General features: G+C 43.1%; 5 gene segments (V, D, J or C); all 5 read left to right on the top strand.

Moving 5' to 3' along the window:
• Positions 1-1,628: 1,628 nt before the first annotated feature.
• LOC107298246 lies at positions 1,629-2,249 on the top strand. The segment is given in 2 exon segments: positions 1,629-1,700; positions 1,843-2,249. Coding segments are annotated over 2 exon segments (450 nt in total).
• A 4,341-nt stretch (positions 2,250-6,590) lies between these two features.
• Positions 6,591-7,090, top strand: LOC107298245. The segment is given in 2 exon segments: positions 6,591-6,674; positions 6,786-7,090. Coding segments are annotated over 2 exon segments (372 nt in total).
• A 1,173-nt stretch (positions 7,091-8,263) lies between these two features.
• Positions 8,264-9,923, top strand: LOC107298244. The segment is given in 3 exon segments: positions 8,264-8,347; positions 8,459-8,775; positions 9,810-9,923. Coding segments are annotated over 3 exon segments (498 nt in total).
• Positions 9,924-9,983: 60 nt separating this feature from the next.
• On the top strand, positions 9,984-10,524 carry LOC107298243. The segment is given in 2 exon segments: positions 9,984-10,030; positions 10,169-10,524. Coding segments are annotated over 2 exon segments (399 nt in total).
• Positions 10,525-12,422: 1,898 nt separating this feature from the next.
• On the top strand, positions 12,423-12,922 carry LOC107298242. The segment is given in 2 exon segments: positions 12,423-12,506; positions 12,618-12,922. Coding segments are annotated over 2 exon segments (372 nt in total).
• Positions 12,923-23,084: the final 10,162 nt, after the last annotated feature.

Raw genomic sequence — 23,084 nt, 5'->3', positions numbered from 1 at the left:
TTATGGGGAACTGAGACAAAAACCTCTTGCTTGTTCACACTACGTAAGGCATCCGCAGATGAAGCTGTGAAAGCACAAAGCACTGAACTCAATTCCCAAAACATAGGCAGATATTTTGCTCTGTCTTCTATTTCTCTTGCAATTAGGAACCCCCATTCCAAAGCAGTGGACTTACTTGCCAAAATACTGTACATCACTTCCCTTTCTACAACTGTTCGTGCTTAATTACTGACCAAAGCCACACCATCAATGCTTTGGGTGCTTTGAATAATTTCAAGTCTCCTGGAAGGACCTGAGATGGTTCAGCATTCTTTGCCCTGATTTGATGATGCTGTCCTTTGATGGTCTTATCCTGTGGTTAGTTTGAGTTACATGCTGAAGCTGAGTCATCTCAGTTGGTGGCTCCCCCCTTCCATCTTCTGGTAGCTGATTCTCTAACTTAGTTGTAGTGTTGTGTGAAGAAGCACTTCTGCTTCTTTAGTTTTCAACCCCACCACTCCCTTTCTCCAGCTCACTGAATGTCTCCTTCTTGATGGTCTTAAGAAATGGAGAACAGCTTATTCCTAGCCACCTTTCTCCTTCTCCTCTTTCTCTTTCTTTCTCCTCCTCCTCCTTCTCCTCTTCTCCCTTCTCTTTCTCTTTCTCCTTTCTCTTTCTCCTTCTCCTTCTCTTTCTCCATCTCAGTGAGAACAGTTAATCAGAGGAACTGCTTGCCTATGGAGGTTGTAGGTGCTCCATCACTGGAGGTTTTCAAAAAGAGACTGGACATCAATTTGTCCATAATGGCATAGGATCTTTTGCTCAACCAGGGGATGGACTAGAAGACCTCAAAAGTCTCTCCCAACTCCAACTGCCAGGAGTTCGATCCTATCTGGCTCAAGGTTGACTCAGCCTTCCATCCTTGGATAAAATGAGGACCCAGATAGTTGGGGGCAACATGCAGACTCTGTAAACCTCTTAGAGAGAGCTATAAAGCACTAGGAAGTGGTATATAAGTGTAAACGCTCTTGCTATTGCTCTTGTTATTATAAAGGAATCCATCTCTTGTTAAATCGATTCCTTTTATCCAAAGAAGACAATATATTTAATTTTGTTTCTATTTGGAAATCACTTCCAGATTTTGTGCTTGTGATGGGGGGAAAAATGAAATTTTGTTTTTGTTCTTGTCGATTAGGTAGGTTTGTTTTTAAAGAAATAGCTGGTATAAACTATTGTATAAAAGAAAAAAAAAAGCTGAGCTTTCATGTCATCATCCTATTCTCCTGCACCAAAAGGAGTCGAGAGTCAATGCTTTTTTTCTTCTTCTCCCTTTTCCCTTTCCACCTCACATTTTCTCTTTTTCCTTCCCCTAGTTTTCCATTACGTTTTATTTTGTATCTTACATTTTGATAAAATTAATAAAAATTTGATGTTAAAAAAAATAAAGGAATCCATCTCCGTATCCATCACCTCCATCTCTCTCCTCACTTCCATCCAAAAGGGGGCAGCAAAAAGCCATTTGCTGATTTTATTCACCTTTTCACCCACAGCCTGGACTTAAAAAGCAATCAATTTGCATGAAGGATTTGCAGACTTGCCCTCAGAGGGGTTTAAGAGGGTCTTGGAAGAGGCCAGTTAGTGATTCCCATCCTTCCAGAAGATACGCTGTCTTTCCATCATGGCTTGGGTCCTTCTGCTCTTCACCCTCCTCTCGTCCTTCAGTGAGGGGCTTTTAATTCCTCTAGGGGAGAGATAAACCTTACAGGGATCTGATGACCTGCTCTGGTCTCCAGCATACAATCATTCAATATTTTCTTCTGTGATCTAGTCCCATTCTTTTCCCCTTTTCATAATCTCTTTCAGATCTCAGTGTCCAGCAGCTGAAGAACTTGAAAGATCCAGAGTTGGTAGCCCCAGGAGAGACAGTCGTTTTGTCATGTAGCTACAGTGCTGGAACCATCACAGATAACAGCTACCCTCTATGGATCCAGCAGAAGTCAGAAGAAGTTCCACGGCTCTTGATCTATACCACCAGCACCAGGGCCAGCGGTACTCCAGCCCGCTTCTCTGGTTCAAAGTCAGCAAACACCATGTCCCTGATCATCACAGAAAGCCAGGTGGAAGACGATGCGACTTATTACTGTGTTGTTTGGAGTGGCAGCGGGTGGCACATCTGTTCATTGGGATGGGAAACCGCGATAAAAACCTCACAGCAGGAACTGAACCAGCTTCAGAAGTTTGGGTTCCTCTTATTACAAGGAAGACCGTAATGAATGAGACCGTAGGTGGATATTTTTGGACCACACCACAAAGACAGTTTTAAGGAATCAAGAGGGTCAAGCCTTCCAGATGTGGCCTCCACTTGTTTTGTTTTGGAATAAAAACATGGAATTTTTGGAATAAATAATGAAATACAGTTTGGACCAGGAGGGTTTTCCAAAGACTGTTCTACATATTAAAATGCACCCTAAGCCTCCTTGAGATGGAGACTTCCTCACTATGGATTCTTTACAGGTGGGAACAATTGAGTATTCCAAACTCCTTGGGCATTCAGCTCACTGGCTACCATTATATCATGGCCAGAAAAAGGGTGTCCTGCTGGATGGGACCCTTGACCTCTTTAGTCCAGCAGTCTGTTTTTCCTCCTGCCAATCAACAACACAAGGAAGTCCATCAGGTGGTCTGCAAAAGCAATCACACTGTGTAATGGTATGTGAGCATGACCTTGGAGAGAGGAGGAATGTGGGAATGGCAAACATCTCAGAAGAGATCCTCTTTGTGTGATGAAAGCCACATGGGAGAAGTATATTTTTAGACTTCCAAGACTTCTGTTAATGTAACTTTGTGGTACAGAACAATCTTTCTCATGTGGGCATGCTTGTTCTTGGGACTGCCTCATAAAGCCGAGATCAATCTTGCAAGCCTGAAAGTACATTTCTTCTCCCATCATCTTTATGGCTCAAGAATCTAGAGAGGGTTCCTTCTGAGGTATTTCCAATGTCCCCATTCCTGCTGTGGGCTCAGCTGCCTCTTATCTGCCCATTGTCCAGTCTGCAGTTCTTCCTTCTGTCCCCCAAGGTCATTCTCACATACCAATATACACACTTTGCTGGGAAGCCTCCTTAGATGACAAAATGGATGCCAACAATGCTCTTTGACTTGACTAATTCAAAGGGATGAAGGATAAACTCCTGAGCATGCACGGATGAAAAATGAAACGTTTTCAAGGAAAAACCAAGAAAGTCAAGTTGCCATTTGAAAAGCACCTTGAGGATAAGCACAGAACAATATTTTGTTTTTGTTTTTTTTCAATAATCATTGAAAAAATGATTTCTGGGTGTGGAGCAGTTTAAGTAGACTGGGAAACTTCCTCTTAAATCTAAGTCCTCCAAGAGTCATCTTGTGACCTCAGAAGGGTGCAGCAGAGAGCCAAACTGAGTTCAGCTGATGATATTTGCATAAAAAGTGGAGAATTTGCTTCCATGGATTCAATATAAGACATTTGGAAGGGAAGAGAAGCATGAGAAGCCAACAGTGTCCACATCCCTCTTACAATGCTGTGGGCCTACTCTGTTATACTGCTGGGATGGCTCTTCTCAGGTGAGTCCAGACCACTGGTTGAAGGTCTTCAAAGGAGGCAGAAGATGCTTGTCTGTTCCATCAAGATCCATCCAGAAGATACACTAACATAGTTCCCCATTTTTGTTTTGTTTCAGGTCTGGATTCCCAGATGGTATTAACTCAACTGTCCTCCATGTCTGCATCTCCAGGATTAGCATTTAGCATCCCTTGCAGAATGAACAGTGGCTACACCATTGACCGTGAGAGAGCCAGGTGGCTCCAGCAGAAACCAGGGGGCGCCCCACGGTTTCTGTATTACTATTATACTAGCAGTGATCAGGGCAGGGGAGATGGGGTCCCAGAGAGATTCAGCGTTGCCCCTGATGCCTCCCAGAACCTCTGGAATCTGGTGATCAACGGAGTTCAAGTGGAAGATGATGCTGTTTATTATTGTGCCTCATGGGACTACAAACTTACTGGGTTCACGGTGATTAATTGTTATGGGGAACTGAGACAAAAACCTTTCGCCTCTCGTGCTAAGTCAGGCATCTGCAAATAAATTTGTAACACTGCAAAGCATTGAACTCAAATTCTCCAAACATATGACCTATAGATAGTCCTTTACTCATGACTGCGACTGTCAAAAATACATGCCAGATGCCTGCCGGTCAAATTTTGATCATGTGACCATGGGAATGCTGCAATGGTCATAAAGTGTGAAAAACAGTCATAAGTCACTTTTTTTCCAGTGCTCTTGTAACTTCAAAGGGTCACTAGAAGAATGGACTACTCGCATTTTACTAGTTCTTCTAATTCTACCGTAATTAGGAGCCACCATTGCAAAACACAGAGCACAACTTTATCTAGACTTTCTCAGACAAAAGCTGCCCCTCTGGGGAGATTCCTGTAAAATAGACCTAGAATAATAAAGTAGTTACTTTGAACTCTACACCTAAAACATACGAAGAACGGCTGCGGGACTTGGGTTTGGCTAGTCTAAAGAAAAGAAGGAATAGGGGAGACATGATAGCAGTCTTCCAGTATCTGAGGAGCTGCCACAGGGCAGAGGGGGTCACATTATTCTCCAAAGCACCAGAGGGAAGGAAGAAAAACAATGGCTGGAAACTGATCCAAGAGAGAAGCAATCTGGAATTGAGGAGAAACTTCCTGACAGGACAATCAATCAGTGGAACAGCTTGCCTTCAGAAATCATGGGCACTCCATCACTGGAGATTTTTAAGAGGAAACTGGACATTCACCTGTCTGAGACGGTATAGATTCTCTCCTGCTTGAGCAGGGGACTGGACTAGAAGACCTCCAAGGTCCATTCTATTCTATTCTATTCTATTCTATTCTATTCTATTCTATTCTATTCTATTCTATTCTATTCTATTCTATTCTATTCTATTCTATTCTATTCTATGATCTGATTGTTTGTGCCTGACGATGGGTCTATTGCTACCACTCTTACGTGTTCTGTTCTCTGTGTCATGTGCAAGAAACCAGGAAGAAGAGTTGGGTTCCAAGCACTGAAAGTTTATTGCATGCTACCTCTACACAAGAATCAGACCTACTAACGATCGAGCCAAAGCAGAACTAGATAAGGGTCAACATAATTCATGGGGAAGCTGGTCTTGGGCTTTTTGTAGGAACATAAGGATTCCAAACTGGTGACGCATTTAACCCCACCCCCAGGCTCGCTCAGCCTGCTCATCTCCTACACTTCATATTTTATTTATTTATTTAATCCCATTTATACCCCGCCCTTCTCCCGAGGGACTCAGGGCGGCTTACAGGTAAATAAAAACAGTACAATACAATAGATATCTCTAAAAGCCAAATTAAAATATATATTAAATAACCTGTATTAAGTTTAATATTATAAAATCCCTTTAAAATCCCTATAAAATCCCCCCCTAGGCCAATNCGGCGGAAGGAGGGGAGATCCGGAATAATCCGGATCTCTGGGGGGAGTTCGTTCCACAGGGTGGGGGCTCCCACAGAGAAGGCCCTCCCCCTGGGGGTCGCCAGCCGACACTGTTTGGCCGACGGCACCCTGAGGAGGCCCGCTCTGTGGGAGCGTACCGGTCGATGGGAGGCAATCTGCGGCAGAAGACGGTCTCGAATATCTTTATATGAATACCGTTCCTCCTTTAATACGCAGTTTCCTATTTGTGAGTGTGTTACTGGGAACAGAGGGAGGAGGAGGAGGCAGAACGAGGAGACGGGTAGAACGAAGGTTCTTGAACAAAGATGGAGAAAAGTATACAACCAGCAGATGCTGCTGTTGCTCTTCTTATGAAACCACAGTTCCACGGAACTGTGGAAAGAAGGAATGAAAAAGAATGGTATCAAAGAGGTACTTTAGGGAGAAAACTGGAAGGATGAAAGAAGCAGTAGGGGAAAAAAACCAGTGTGGAACCTATCTCCTTTACTTCCATGCAGCTTTGGAACTTAACCTGGAACCACAGAATTGAAATGTGACCATGCTAGTCGAAGAATAGAATGTATTCAAGATTTCCAGGTAGTCCAGGTAGCACTTAATACCTGAAAGATGAGAAGGAGGTCAAGTTTGAAATGAAGGCTTGCTGGACCTTATCTCAATCATGGTCAACCCATACCAGTCTTACAATTTCTTGCCAGGAGTAATTCTTGCCAGGATATTTTTTCCAAATGATATGGAGAACAGTGAAATGCTCCAGCCTAGGTTTTGCTTGGTGGGTGTTGAATGACAGCTGTCTGTCCAGATGTTTTCATGTTCTCCTCCCAAATTTCCTGGAGCATAGTCGAGTGTCTGAGCTCTCAAACATTTCAGCTCTTATTCAATTCAAGCATCTCTGCTCCAATTTCTTCGAAGTTAGTGATGGGTAGCAGGTACAATTTAGAAGACCCTTCAGAGACACAGTCTGCCTAGCAGGTGCAAGTGGGGGTTCTTGTGGTGGTTCCACCAGCCAGAGACGGAAGTTAAAGGTGCAAGTAATTTGCATGAAGGAACGGTTTTTTTGGCCTCTGGGGATATAAGAGCAACTGCGTTGACCCCAAGAGGAGATCCTTTTCCTTCAAGAAGATGAACGTATCAAATCTCCCCCGAATAAGCAGCATGTTCTTTCTGGTCGTATTCCTTGCCACCATTGGTGAGCTACCTTGAGTTGGTGGAAGAGAGAAGCCGCATCTTCTCCAAAATGGTGGTCAAGGCTTCTTCATAGTCCCTTAAATAAGTGTTTCTTTGCTGTTTTTCCTTGCAGATCTCAGCCTTCAGCAGCTGCAAAGCCTGAAGGACGCAGAATCGGTGCCTCGTGGTGAGACGGTCACCATATCTTGCAGATACTCTACTGGAATCATCACTGACAACAATTACCCTTGGTGGGCCCAGCAACATCCAGGCAAACCACCCCGGCTCTTGCTTTACCAGACCAGTGTCAAACCTTCTGATGTTCCAGCCCGCTTCTCTGGGTCCAAGTCAGGGAATGTGATGTCGCTGATCATAACAGGAGCCTTGGCAGAAGATGAAGCCAACTATTACTGCTCTTTAAACCCAGGGGGCTCGTAACACAGTCATTCAGTGCAATGGGGAAGGAAGGCAAAAACTCTCTCTTTGCTCTCTTCATGCAACGATAACAGTTGAATTGTCCCTGAAGCTTCCTGTTCATATTGTGGTCAGTCTGAAGATGAAAGTGCATTTTGACTAGAGCAGTGTTTTTCAAACTTAGAACATAGAATCATAGGGCTGGAAAGGACTTTGAAGGTCTTCTAATCCATCCCCCTACTCAAGGCAGGAGCCCTTATAATATCCTGGTCAAATGGAGGAGGAGGAGGAGGAGGAGGAGGAGGAGATGTAGGTCCTTTAATGGCCAGTAGGGTCTGCTCTTGTTCTTCCTACCAAAACATCATCAACAATAACAACAACCACTCCTTAGTTTCTTGCACTTAATTCTCAAAGCATACATTTCTGACATATGAACCTAGGGAAGCAGAGAAAACAAATGATTATCCTTAGAGGAAGTAGATCAAGACAAGGTATTTTTTAAAAAAGAATCAGTGTAAACATCAGGGAGGATTTTTATCCACTCTTTGAATGGCATATTTGGAAATTAAGTTGGATTCTCTGGGTTGAAATCCACCAATTCTAAGCACCCAAGCAAGAGAACAATGGTTTATATATGAATACTGAGGATAAGCGGGCTGATGCCTGGAATGGATGTTCATCACCCTGATAGAGTTTATTCCATGCACTGCCATTCTGTACAACGTTTACAGTTCCTTGCCTTTGGCCATCCAAATCAGAGTTACTAGACTTGTACTCCAAAACATATGGAGGAATCTAAGGATCCATCCCAAGCTTCTTCTTGATGGGGTGACTTAGAGCAGCTTGTCTGGAGACTAAGGAAATAGAGTCTACCCATTATCAGAAGATCTAACTATCCTACATTCCCCCCCAAAAAAAATTAGTTTGCTTTGGAAATATTTTCTGAGTCTCAACTGTGCTCACCCTTAATCATATCAAACATCTCTACCACCATCTCTTTGAAGCCAGCCATGTGCAGAAGACAGAATGCACAAGACTCTTCCAACACAGAATCAATCAAACAGGTGCCAGAGTTTCTCCTGTGGTGGTTCCACCAGCCACAGACAGAAGTTAAAGGCGCAAATGATTTGCATGAAGGAACCGATGCTTTGGGCCTCTGGAGACTTAAGAGCAACTGGGTTGACCCCAAGAGGAGATCCTTTTCCTTCAAGAAGATGAACGTATCAAATCTCCCCCGAATAAGCAGCATGTTCTTTCTGGTCGTATTCCTTGCCACCATTGGTGAGCTACCTTGAGTTGGTGGAAAAGAGAAGCCGTGTCTTCTCCAAAATGGTGGTCAAGTCTTCTTCATAGTCCCTTAGATAAGCGTTTCTTTGCTGTGTTTCCTTGCAGATCTCAGCCTTCAGCAGCTGCAAAGCCTGAAGGACGCAGAATCGGTGCCTCTTGGTGGGACGGTCACCCTATCTTGCAGATACAATCTGGGAGGCATTGCTAATGGCAATCATCCTTGGTGGGCCCAGCAACATCCAGGCAAACCACCCCGGCTCTTATTTTACAACACCAATATCAAGATGTCTGACGTTCCAGTCCGGTTCTCTGCATCGAAGTCAGGGAATCTGATGTCGCTGACCATAACAGGAGCCTCGGCAGAAGATGAAGCCATGTATTACTGCTGCTTGAACCCAGTGAGTTCGTGGCACAGTCATTCAGTGCAACGGGGAAGGAAGGGAAAAACTCTCTCTTGCTTTGCTCTCTTCATGGGTCATTGCCAGTTGAATGGTCTCTCGAGCTTCCTGCTCATGTTGTAGTCAATCTGCAGATGAAATGGACATCTTGATTAGAGCAGTGTTTTTCCAAACTTGGCAGCTTTAAGGGGTGTGGATTTCAGCTCCTGGAATTCCCCCCATCATGAAAGAAGAATACAAGACCCCTTCCTATTTTTCTTTCTGTTACGATTAACACACGTCTGAATGGAGCAGGCGAGCAGGTCCGGACTCCTCATAAGACTGTGGAATCCAGGATCTTCTGGATCTGGAGATTTTTCATCTTTGGTTCTGGATGGGTAGATCTTCCTCAAAGATCCCTAGCGTGCAAGTTGGGTGCCTTCCCGAACCCAGGCCTCCTGCTCAAAGAGCGGCAGGCAACTCTGGCTCAGAGGACCTTTGCATAACTTCGTTCTGTATGCCAGTTGTGTCCACTCCTGGATTGGGAGATCCTGGTTATGTTCACTCATATCTCAGACACCTCATGATTGGATTACTGAATATGCTACATGGGGTTGACATTGCAAACACCTTGAAAGTATCAGTGGCTACAGCATGCATTAGCATGGGTAGTTACGGGTGAACCTTGCCACATTCATAACCACCCATCTCTACTTCATGAGCTTGGTTACTAGTTGATTCTGGATAAAAGTCTTACCTATAAGACCTTTCATGTTACAAATCCATCTGTAATTACTTCTGCCCTCCAGTGATATCTGACAAGATGGTTGTTTTTCTTGCACCTTAACCCTAACCCTTATTGCATCAGAACATAGTTGATCGTATCCTCTATCCATTTCATCCTCAAGGTAACCCTGTTTGATAGGACAGGAAGAGGAACAAGGGCTATAATTGAAAGATCGCTCGACTAACTTGTTGGAAGAATGCACACTTCATCTTAGGATCCTCTGGTTCCACTTTATGCTGTAAAAGGACCAGCTCACTTATTTTTTTTCTAAGCTCAGAAATATCTCTTGTAGGCCAACAGGGTGCAGGCAAACACCTTCAGTTCCATGTACAACAGTGCCATGCTTGTTCTTAAAATAAAAGGACATTTGCATACAGAGTTGCATTCTTCGCCCCTGGGGATTTAAGAGAGACCTTAGTGGATGCCAGTTCAAGAGTCTTTCTGCCAGGAAGACCACCCAGTTCTCCATCATGGCTTGGATTCTTTTTATCTTCATAGTCCTAACTTTGTTCGGTAAGAGAAACGGAATCGAGGGAATAGCCCTTTTGAGACTCTCCCGTAGGGAATCCAGTGCAGGCAAATGGTGGATCCCATCCTGCTGTGCAGCATAGTTTCATTTTAATATCTTCCTAATTCTGTGTTCTCTTTCAGGGTCCAGTATCCAGCAATTGCAGAGCTTGAAAGATCCAGATTTTGTAGCTCTAGCAGGGACAATCACCATATCCTGTAGATATGACAGTGGAACCATCACTGACAGCAATTACCCTGTGTGGGTCCAACAGAAGTCAGAGCAGACTCCAAGGCTCTTAATACACAGCACCAGCACCAGACACACAGGCGTTCCAGCACGTTTCTCTGGCTCCAGGTCAGGGAACACCATGTCCCTGACCATCACAGGGACCTTAGTGGAAGACGAGGCTGTGTATTACTGTGGTGTCTGGACTGGAAGCGGGCGCACAGTCTCTGATTCAGATAGAGAAGTGAGACAAAAACCTTACAGGATATGAGCAACTTTGATTACTCTGGGTACCTCTTACATGAAACGGACTGCAGATGAAAACTTTCTGAACAAAGTCATTCTAGTTGTGAATATTCCTAAGCATGAAATAATTGCAGCGGAGGAAAGGATCCTAAAGGAAAGAGTCAACCTCCACATTTGAAGAGGTGGTTTTTTTTGGGGGGGGGGGTCCTTTTGGAAGAAGAACAGATTTTCTTCCATTTCCCTCCCGCCTCTCCAAATACCTGGCCAATTCTCCAAATCCAGGACATCTAAAAAAAGGCCACCATTGAGATAGGACATTTGATTGGCTATATCAGGGGTAGGCAACCTTGGCTCTTTTATGACTGGAGGACTTCAACTCCCAGAATTCCTGAGCCAGCATGGCTCAGCTTGGAAACCTCTTTCCTCAGCATGGCTGGCTCAGGAATTCTGGGAGTTGAAGTCCACCAGTCATAAAAGAGCCAATGTTTCCTACCCCTGGGCTATATAAAAAAGAGGCCTTTGAAGCATGTCCAGAGTGCAACTTTGCTGCTAAACTCTACAAAGTAGACATACAGTAGATATGGTGAGATGATAGAGAGATAACCCTTTGGAAGGGTTGGCCATGATAATCATCATTATGAATATGAACAGCATTTTCTGGGGAACCCTAGAACGTTCTTCCAAAATGCCAGTACAAAATGCTTGGTGACCCTAAACAGGATTGGTTATTTTTTTAGAACTTATAGATCAACCTGGTTGGTATCAATGGTCTATTGGAGTTAGGACTATCTCCAATTTTCTGGGAAATCATCAAAGGAATTATTTGGGAATCTTTGATAGGCCAAAGATGGCATTGATCACTGAATGATCACTGTGGTGAAGCCTCATCCTCAATCACATCTTTATTTGAGCATTATCACATGTGTCACATTGTTCTCTGATGATGATGATGAGGAGGAGGAGGAGGAGGAGGGAGGGAGGGAGAAGGGTGAAGGGGAAGGTGGAAAAATAAAAAAGAGGAGGAGGAGGAAGAGGAGAATGAAGAGGAGAAGGAGAAGAGAGAGGAGGGAGATATGTAGGTACTTCAATGGCCTGTAGGGGCTGTTGTTCTTCTTACTAAAATAACCATCACTAAGTTTCATGCGCTTAATTCTCAAACCATACTGAACATTTCTGGCATATGAGAAAAGAAAAGAAATAATTATCCTGAGAGGACCTAGATTAAGAGAACTATACAAAGAAAGAGTCAATGTAACTATCCGGGACAGGGACTTTTCTCCTTTGTTTGACTGGAAGATTTGAAAATTTAAGTTGGACTCTATGGGTTGAAATCTATCAAATGTAATCCTTAAGTAGGAGGACATAGTTTATATATGAAAATTGAGAATAAGAGGGTGATGCCTGGAATGGATGTTCAACACCCGGATAGAATTATTCCATGCACTGCCAGTCTGTAGAATATTTGCAATTCCTGGGCCTTTGGCCATCCAAATCAGAATTGCTATTACTCCATGATATATGGAGGAATCTAAGGATTCATCCCAAGCTTTTTCTTGATGAGTTGACTTAGAACAGCTTTTCTGGAGACTAAGGAAATAAAGTCTACCCATTATCAGAAGATCTAACTATCCTACATTCCACAAAAATTAGTTTGCTTTGAAAATAGTTTTTGAGTCTCAACTGTGCTCACCTTTAATCATATCAAACCTCTCTACCACCGTCTCTTTGAAGCCAGCCATGTGCAGAAGATAGAATGCACAAGACTCTTCCAACACAGAATCAATCAAACGGGTGCCAGAGTTTCTCTTGTGGTGGTTCCACCAGCCAGAGACAGAAGTTAAAGGTGCAAGTGATTTGCATGAAGGAACCGATGCTTTGGCCTCCGGGGATTTAAGAGCAATGGGGTTGACCCCAAGAGGAGATCCTTTTCCTTCAAGAAGATGAACGTATCAAATCTCCCCCGAATAAGCAGCATGTTCTTTCTGGTCGTATTCCTTGCCACCATTGGTGAGCTCCCTTGAGTTGGTGGAAGAGAGAAGCCGCGTCTTCTCCAAAATGGTGGTCAAGGCTTCTTCATAGTCCCTTAAATAAGCAGTTATTTGCTGTGTTTCCTTGCAGATCTCAGCCTTCAGCAGCTGCAAAGCCTGAAGGACGCAGAATCGGTGCCTCTTGGTGGGACGGTCACCCTATCTTGCAGATACTCTACTGGAATCATCAATGACAACAATTACCCTTGGTGGGTCCAGCAACATCCAGGCAAACCACCCCGGCTCTTGCTTTACCAGACCAGTGTCAAACCTTCTGATGTTCCAGCCCGCTTCTCTGGGTCCAAGTCAGGGAATGTGATGTCGCTGACCATAACAGGAGCCTTGTCAGAAGATGAAGCCATCTACCATTGTTGCGTACACACAGGGAGTGCATAGCACAGTCATTCAGTGCAATGGGGAAGGATGGCAAAAACTCTCTCTCTCTTTGCTCTCTTCAGGCGTCATTACCAGTTGAATGGTCTCTTGAGCTTCCTGCTCACGATGTAGTCAATCTGCAGAGGAAAGGACCAGAGAAGGTGTAATGAAAGTACCACTTTGGAACAGATATAGGCATTCAAATGTATGGAGAAATTACTGTTGGCTTCAATTCAAATTCGAACATAATTCTTCTCCATCTTTTTCTCCCTTCTTCACTCTCTCCCTTCTCCCTCCTTCTCTCTCCTGCCTCATCTCCCTCCCTCCTTCCCTCTTCTTTTGGTTACAGGTTTGGAATCCCAGTTGATATTAACTAAACCATCCACCCTGTCTGCATCTCTAGAATCAACGGTTAGAATCCCTTGCACAATGAGCAGTGGCAACACCATTACTAGTGCAAGAGCCAGGTGGCGTTCCATGGTTTCCGTATCACTATTATACCAGCACTGATCAAGGCAGGGGAACTGTGGGTCCCAAACAGATTCAGTGTTTCCCCTGATCGCTCCCAGAACCTCTGGAATCTAGTGATCACTGGCGTTCAAGTGGAAAACGAGGCGGATTATTACTGCAGCACATGGAACAACAAACTTGATGTGCACACGGCGATGCAGTTCTAGGAGGAACTGATACAAGAACAGGATGCTTGGTTGCTCAAGGCATCTATCAGCAGAGGAAGATGATGAAAAATCACCAAACACTGAACACAGAAGTTTTGAGTTCTCCATCACAGGATGTTTTGAAGAAGAGATTGGACAACCATTGGTTTGACATGATATAGGGTTTCCTGCTTGAGTAGAGGGTTAGACTAGAAGACCTCCAAAGTCCCTTCCAACTCTGTTATTCTGTTAATTCAACTTTGATTTCTATTCATATCAGTAGACTCAACCAACCAACATACACTCACAAACACACACATGCATTCTGGGATGATGATGAGGGAGAATGTTATGTTGACAGTAGTATAGTATATTAATGTACATCCTAATAATCAAAGAAATAGTTTGCCTCCTAGAGTTATGGGTACTCCATAATAGATTGGACAGCCATTTGACTGGGAGGGTACAAAGTCTCCTGCCTTGAGCAGAGGGCTGGACTAGAAGACCTCCAAGGTTTCTTCCAGCCCTATAATTCTATGATTCTGATTCCTGTCTTTCCCAGCACCAAAAATTACTTTGAGGCTATATGTCAAGGATGAAACTTTGGTAGCTACGTACCTCTGCGCTCCAACTTGCCTTTAGATGAAGGGGGGGAGGAGGTGTTACTTTCAAATGGGTAGATGGAGAAACAAAGCTTCTTTGATTCAGCTGCAGACTGAGAGAGCTTGAAGCCTTGTCAAGGACACCAGAACAGGTGTGGATTTGAAGCAGACGTTTCCCATAACAAAGTGGACTTGTTGATATGGATTATGTAAGACGTTGGGGGTTTGGCTGGGAGAACTATTGTTTAAGTCTATGAATTGGTGTTAGAGCCTCAGAGTTAGTTTTTCTTTGACAGAACCAGGCTGTGTATTCAATAAACAGTAAGAATTTTTGGAAATGAACCAGGAGTTTTATTTGGAATCTCAAGCTGGGTGTTGACACTATAATGATAGGACCAGTAGAGGTCAGGATTGCCATACTTTCTAAACTTAGTCTGTCACTTTCATCTACAGAAGAGTTTTGGTTTCAGACGCTGGGTATTCCAACTGACAGTTGCAATGAGACAATGACACATTTCCTCGCTAAATAACCCCAATCTCTATTTGAAGTCTAATAGCAAGGCTGGTTTACATCACAGAACACAGCCCGGAAGGAAAAGCACAGGAGAAAATTAACTAAACTCAGAAGAGTACATTACTACTGATTCATATTCCAGCACTTTTTGGTGCAGAGGAAAACATGGCATGTATTCAAGGATGACCTTTTTCAAGATATTTCCTTTCTAAGGAGCAAGAAATTTCAGAAACTGAGTAAAATGCAAAACACAATAGAATGTCATGGGAAAGAATTGCAATCCAATTTAGGAATGGCCAACGAGGCTCAAAGGGTGCTTCTAATGCTGGTTTATTTTACTGTCTACAAAGCCATGTTGATGGTCTCTATTTTCGTAATAATTGAAAGCAGTGAAATAGGCTGAATGAGAATCATGGTTGAAGGCAACTCAACGATCTTAATGATGAATTTGGGATTTCATTCTAGGATTCTCCAGTTCCTGCTCTGAACTCTTATTTCACCAGTGTGCCTCTTTGTCAGCAAGTTCACAAACATCACCTCTTGATCAACAAGGTGCAGAGATGAGCATTGTTTAAATAGACACCTGATTTGCATGCTGGTTGCATTCTTCACCTCTAGGGGCTTAAGAGAGACCTGACAGAAGACATGTAGTGATCTTTAGATTCGGGAAGAAGACCTCACCACCCACCATGGCTTGGATTCTTCTGCTCTTCACCATCTTGTCCTCCTTTGGTGAGACAAGAGAATCAGGGGAATGAAGAGATAACTCTTTTGGTGATTTTTCATAGGAAGCATAGTGCAAGCGAATGTTGATTGTCATGCTATTATATACCACAGTGTAGAACTGTTGCTATTATTTTTTTAAAACAAACCATATTCTCTTTCAGGGACCAGTGTCCAGCAGCTGCAGAGCCTGAAGAATTCAGAATCTGTAGCTATACATGGCACAGTCACCATGTCCTGTAGCTATAGTGGTGGAACTATATCGGACAACAATTACCTTCGATGGCTCCAGCAGAAGCCCGGGAAAGTTCTAAAGCTCTTAGTTGCTACCAGCAACAGCAGGCCAACTGGTGTCCCAGCCCGCTTCACTGGGACCACCTCCGGGAACACCATGTCCCTGACCATTGCAGGAACTTTGGGTGAAGATGAGGCTACTTATTACTGTGCCGTCTGGACTGGGAGCGGGTACACAGTGCTTGATTCAAATAAAGAAGTGAAACAAAAACTCTCTTACTAGACTGGGCTGTCCCAATATACAGAAGATCTTAAATGAACTTCTTGAGTGAAGGCTTTCTGGATAGTGATTGCATGTTTTCAAGGGCTATGATGGAATGTAGTCTGGATTCCTAGGAGGGAGGGGCTGCATTCCAGAGGACCAAGAGACAGCAAAGTTTAGATAGTTGGTTGGTAGAAAGAGGGTCAAGATAGTTCTTCCTTAAAAGTTCTTTAATGATTCAAGAAGTTGCCTTAGTTTGGCAAGATTTCTATCTATAGGTGAGGAACAATGAAGAGAAGTGTTGTGAAGTGTTTCAATGTGCCTTTTCTTAGTTTTGGAGTCTGATATGTGCCAAGAAGTCACAGCATCCATCAAAACTATTAAGAAAATATCTGGACATCAATTTTCCAAGTTTTTTTTTTAAAAAAAAAGAAAAATAGTTTAACACTCCAATATCTATTATTTCTTTGTGTCATTATGGCAATGGTGTTTTGCCAGAATTCGTAGATCCTGTTCAACCTGAAGCTAATTGTGAATCAAAAAAAGGCCATTAAGATGGGTGAGGAAACATTATCCTAATCTTCTTTCCGCCCACATAAATTATATATTTCTAGTGCTGAGTTTGAAACAGAGAAATACTACAGGCAAACCATTCTTTCAACAGTGCTTTGTCCCTTCTCTTTTGCCTTCCCACTTCATTCTATCAGTTAAACTAGTCAACGGACCTAATAGAGCTTCAGTTCACAAACATTTATGATGTTTAATAAAGTATCTTAGTTGGAAATATCTATGTAGGAAGTGACCAGGCTGAACATGAGGGAGGCGTCAAGCATGTCATTAATTTGGAGTCCGTTCATGCCCACAACAGTCCAGCCCACCTTGAATTCCATTATCTACCACCAATTTGCCTTGACCATTAGTAGTTCATCTTCTTGTAGAGAACATAAGCTTGCAATAAACCTTTATATTCATTTGAACTGCCCGGACGTCCTGATTTTCACATGCTTGACATTATGCAACCAAATCTCCTTCAAATTTTGGAAAAACCCCTAGGAGCATCATGGATCCAGCTTCTCCTTGGAATGAGAATCTATGCACCCCAAGTCTTACTAATCCCTGTAGTCTCTAGATTGATTTTTTGACAATGCCAGAAGACACAACCCCTCTGCTGAATGCAGTGTGTTTACTGAAGATATCAATACAACAACTAAGATATAATTAATAACATCTCTGAAACAAAAGGTTCTAATCTCACCGAACCTTGAGTGACAATACAGCAGCACCATCGTGTGGCAAAGGGCTTTTTTTTTAAATCAAGTTGTCATTTGTTGTACATGGCTCACTCACTCCACACAGCACTCATTTTATTTAGCGATAGAATCAAGATCACGTGAAGTATTAATACCACTTTACAATGCCTTGGTAAGGCCACACTTGGAATACAGCATCCAATTTTGGTCACCACGATGTAAAAAAGATGTTGAGACGCTAGAAAGAGTGCAGAGAAGAGCAACAAAGATGATCAGGGGACTGGAGGCTAAAACATACAAGGAACGGTTGCTGGAATTGGGGATGTCTAGTTTAATGAAGAGAAGGACAAGTGGGGACATGATAGCAGTGTTCCAGTATCTCAGGGGCTGCCCCAGAGAAGAGGGAGTCAAGCTATTCTCCAAAGCACCTGAAAGCAGGACAAGAAGCAACGGATGGAAACTGATCAAGGAGAGAAGCAACCAAGAACTAAGGAGAAACTTCCTGACAGAACAATTAACCAGCGGAACAACCTGCCTCCAGAAGCAGTGAATGCTCCAACGCTGGACGTTTTTAAGAAGAGACCGGACAACCATTTGTCTGAAATGGAATAGGGTTTCCAACCTGAGCAGGGGGTTGGACTAGATGACCTCCAAGGTCCCTTCCAACTTTATTATTACTATTATTATTACTATTATTATTATTATTATTATTATTATTATTATTATTATTATTATTATTATTCCTACCAACACTAACTTGAAACAACTGCTTTTCTGAATGGCAGAGAGGGAGATAGGGCGGTATATAAATAAACAAACAAACAAACAAACAAACAAACAAATAAATAAATAAATAAATAAATCTCTCTCGTCTCTAAAGAGGAAAGATCAAGGAGACAAAGTGAGGACATTTCTTATGGAAGCTTTGTACAGCTAGGGGAGTGTCCTCAAAATCTCCACCAGCAAATCCTACAGCTTGAAGAGGAGGAATCTTCAAAGGATGCTCTTTCCTTTTATCTGAAGCTGTCTGTCATATCTGAGGAAGAATTGATGAGCAGGCAGGACATTTGCATGAATTTGAATTCCCCACTGGCAAAAGGCTTAAGAGCAGAGAGGACATCTGCGCCTGAAGACCATTCAATCCTGTCCCAATCTCCAATCATGGCTTGGCTGCCTCTTCTTCTCATCCTCTCCTCTTACTTTATGGGTAACTTATGACTTGGGATATGACTGGGATTTATACTCTTCCTCCATCTCCTAATAATTCAGACAAGTGGTTTCTCCTCTACTTCTTTGATTTCAGATTTCTGTTCCTACCACACATTTCTCTTTAGTAAAATGAACATTGTCCTAACGCTGCCACCTTTGCTTTTTTTCAGGGAGTTTTTCCCAAGTCATGACTCAACCAGAATCTGTGTCTGGATCTCCTGGAGAGACAGTCAAAATCACTTGTACTAAAAGCAGTGGAACAATTGGATCAGGGTATTCCTCCTGGTATCAACAGAAGCCTGGTGGTCCCCCCAAACTCCTTATATATGCCGATAGCAGCAGACCCTCTGGAATCCCACCACGATTCTCCGGTTCTGTTGAAAACTCGAGAACATTGTCCGTGTTAAGCATCTCCAATCCTGAGGCAGAAGATGAAGGTGACTATTATTGCCTGGATTATTTGGGTGGTGGCCAGTGCACAGTGATACAATCCTGCTGAAGAGCTGAACAAAAACCCTTGCAGCAGGTGAACACCAATATGCATGACTAACCAATGTGTGACAATAACTTCTTGGTTCCTCTTAGCCTTCTCAAATTCTCAGGTGCTTCCTTCCTGATGTCAGAACCCAAAAAGGAGAAGCTAAGATGACAATCAGCTAGACCAAGAAGACCATGCATTTTTTGTAGTGGAGAAGTAAAAGTGGAATTTATTTTTTGGCTACCTTTCAATGTCATATTTCTCTTCTCAAGGAACACAACTAGCAAAAACCGGGTAAAAACCAAAACGTAACAGAATGCATGGGAAAGAGCTGTAATATTAATACCTTTAAACAAACAAATAAATAAGTCTTCCAATCTGAGGGCCTCTACCCGGACCTGAACAAGAACTTTGGCAGTGTTTCTTGGGCTGAGAGATTGTCCTACCTGCAAGATGTTTTGATGGTTTTCTCTATTCTCATAGAAATTGTACAAAGTGAAATAAGCCGAAGGAGAATCATGGTTGAAAACAACTCAGTGATCTTAATGGCGGAGTTGGGATTTCATCCTAGGATTCTGCACTTCTCTGCTATAAACTCTTATTTGACCAGCTCACCTATTCAGCTCTAAGCTCACAAATGTCATCTGTCCATCAAAATGGTGCAGGTTACACCTTTAGTTAACTGCACGACCTATTTGGTAAAGACAGGCCTCAGCATTGTTGTGTTGTTTTTTTTTTTAAAAAAACCAAACACCTCATTTGCATGCTAATTACACTCCCCACCTCTAGGAGTTTAAGAGAGGCCGGGTACAAGCCCAACACTGATCATTTCATCCAGGAAGATTATCTAGTTGTCCACCATGGCTTGGCTTCTTCTGCTCTCCAGCATGCTGTCTTTCTTCGGTGAGACCAAGAGAATCAGGGGATAGAATCCTTTTGAGGGTCTCCATGTGGACTGCAGTGCAGGCGAATGTTGGGCGTGGTTTGGCTGTATAACGTAGTTTCACTTGATGTTCCTTAATTCCATGTTCTCTCTTATTCCCTTAATTCCATGTGCTCCTTTCAGGGGCCAGTATCCAGCAGCTGCAGAGCTTGAAAGATCCAGATTTTGTAGCTCCAGGAGGGGCAATCACCATGTCCTGTAGATACGATGATGGAACCATCACAGACAACAACTACCCACGATGGATCCAGCAGAAGTCAGAGCAGGCTCCAAGGCTCTTAATACACAGCACCAGCAGCAGGCCATCAGGCATTCCAGCCCGTTTCTCTGGCTCCAGGTCAGGGAACACCATGTCCCTGACCATCACAGAGGCCTTGGTGGAAGACGAGGCCACTTATTACTGTTTAGTTTGGACAGGAAACATTCACACAGTGCTTGATTCAGATAGAGAAGTGAGACAAAAACCGCTGAAGGGAAGTAAGACACTTTCATCGATGTGGTTTCCTTTCTAATAAATAAGTTCTTAAAACTATCAGGAAACAACACGATGGTACACTTTCTCATTTTTTAAACAACAACAAAAAACAAAAACAAACCTCGCTTATCTTTCTAAACTCAACATCAAGTACTCAAATGGGCCTTAGACAAGGACAAAATGCTAACCATGGTTCATCCTGGTGTGCAATCCTGGGCTGCTTTAATACAGGGATAGAATCAAGATCACGTGAAGTTCTAGTACCACTTTACAAAGCCTTAGTAAGACCACACTTGGAATACTGCAACCAGTATTCTGGTCACCACAGTGCAAAAAAAATATGTTGGGATGCTGGGAAGAGTGCAGAGAAGAGAAACAAAATGATTAGAGGGTTGGAGGCTAAAACGTATGAAGAACGATTACAGGAATTGGGTTTGTCTAGTGTAGTGAAAAGAAGAACTAGGGGAAACACGATAGCAGTGTTCCAATATCTGAGGAGCTGCCACAAAGAAGAGGGAATCAGCCTGTTTTCCAAAGCACCAGAAGGCAGGACAAGAAACAATGGTTGGAAACTAACGAAGGAGAGAAGCAACCTGGAATTAAGGAGAAATTTCCCAACAGTGAGAACAATTAACAATTAACCAGCTTGCCTTCAGAAGTTGTGGGTGCTCCATCACTGGAGGCTTTCAAAAAGAGACTGGACAACCATTTGTCTGAAATGATGTAGGCTCTCCTGTTCAAGCAGGGGGTTGGACTAGAAGACCTCCGAGGTCCCTTCCAACTCCTGTTATTCTACGTTCTGTGGTAATCCTGAATTTAAATGGGTGAATCAATAAAATCAGTGAGATAGGCAAGGAACAAAGGCAGTGTGATAATCCTCAGAGAAACCGCACTAGTTTAGCTGTAATCCAGGTCAACTTTTTGTCAGTTCGGATATTCTTGATATATCTAGAATTGGGTTCCATCTGGGGAGATATCACAGCTCAATTATTGTTCTTATATTTATGAATGGCCCTTCCTTGGCTATCCAATCTTCACTCCCCAATGAAATCCTATATCAGTCAGGTCACCCTATCTATGTGATGAAGTGGCCTGCAGCTGACAAATATTGTGACCTTTGAATGCAATGTGTTAATTGTAAAAAGTTGTACCATATTCCTGATTTGGTGAAAACCTGTACGGAGTGCCCTGCATCCAGCTTCCTTTTTATATCATGGTGGGACACCAGCTCTTATGTTAGTAGTCCCTGTACTGTAGCTTCTGAACTGTCAACTCTTGGAGATTCCCTTTGATGAGCATAGCAGGTGGTCAGGAACATTTGTGAACTAACATAGTCAGTTGTCATTCTTAACATCTCTAAAATGGGCCATAATTTCCCTGAAGAGCTGAGAGGGATGTTCCTCAGCCTGAACAAAGAAGAATCAAGGAGAGAAAGAGAGGATGTTCCTCATGTGAACTTTGTCTTCTGCAGCGGGCTCTGAAGTCCTTCCCAAAAGTTCTTGCTCAGCTAAAAAGAGGAGGGTCCTCAAAAGCTCCACCAGCAAATCCTAAGGCTTGAAGAGAAGGAATCTTCAAAGGATGCTCTTTCCTTTTATCTGAAGCAGGTCCTCATATCTGAGGAAGAATTGATGAGCAGGCAGGACATTTGCATGAATTTGAATTCCCCACTGGCAAAAGGCTTAAGAGCAGAGAGGACAGCTGGCTCTGCAGACAATTCAGTCCTGATCCCATCTTCCACCATGCCTTGGCTGCCTCTTCTTCTCATCCTCTCCTCTTCCTTTATGGGTAATTGAAGACTTGGGCTATCTACTAAAAATGGCTGGGACTNTGGTATCAACAGAAACCTGGCAGTGCCCCGAAACTCATGATATACTATGATAGCAGCAGACCCTCTGGAATCCCAGCACGATTCTCTGGTTCTGTTGAAAGCTCCAGAACATCTGCCGTGTTAACCATCAACCTGATTGAGGAAGGAGATGAGGCTGGGTATTATTGTGCCTCTTATACAGACAGTGGCTCGTACACAGTGCTACAATTTCACTGAAGAGCTGAACAAAAACCTTTCAGGAGGCGATCACCGATATGCATGACTGGGCAATGTGTGACATCTTCTTCTTGGTTCCGCTTAACCTTCTCAAACTGTAAGATGCTTCCTTCTTGGTGCCATACCTACTTAGATTCTCAGAGATGTGATGATGTCTGAACTGGAGGTTATTATTATTGGTCTGGGACTTCATGGTGGGGGAAATGAAGGGGATCAGTTGAATGATGGATTATGAATCATTGAACATAAAGAGTCACCCAGAACACTTCTGATAATCGTCGTTTGGAGACAACAATCATATTGTTGATCTTTATCCCACATTCTAGCTACAACCGGGCCATGTTTCCTCCTGATCTTCTCTGCCTACTGCAATGCTGTTGGACAACCTTTCTAGCATCAACCCTTCTGATCTGGAACACTCACGTTTTGGTTCTTCTTGACCAATTCTGATAAGGGAGGCTTCTTTGGAGTCCCTCACTCTTCCCTTTCACATCTAACTTTTCTCTCCCCTTTGAAATTATACCTCCTTGGCTGAAGCTTTTCTTTTCTCTTTGCTTTCTTTCAGACCTTTTGGTCCAGCTCGTCCTTCATCATCCCCCTTCCCTTTCAGCGTCCTACAGAGAAACAGTCAGGATTTGTTGTATGAAAATGAGTGGAAACACTGGAGATTAATACAATTCCTGGGATCAACGGTGCCATCATCAGATACATGAGCAAAATAAGAGAGAGCCTTTGAAGCCACAACTCAGTTCTCTGGCCCTCTCCGTAGTTCTTCCAATTCTGTCTCCTTGAG

This window comes from Protobothrops mucrosquamatus, unplaced genomic scaffold (genome assembly GCF_001527695.2).
Source record: "Protobothrops mucrosquamatus isolate PMUCROS unplaced genomic scaffold, P.Mucros_1.0 scaffold3816, whole genome shotgun sequence".
Lineage (NCBI taxonomy): Eukaryota > Metazoa > Chordata > Lepidosauria > Squamata > Viperidae > Protobothrops > Protobothrops mucrosquamatus.
The sequence above is the reverse complement of the archived record's forward strand: the minus strand, read 5'-3'. Positions and strand labels throughout refer to the sequence as shown.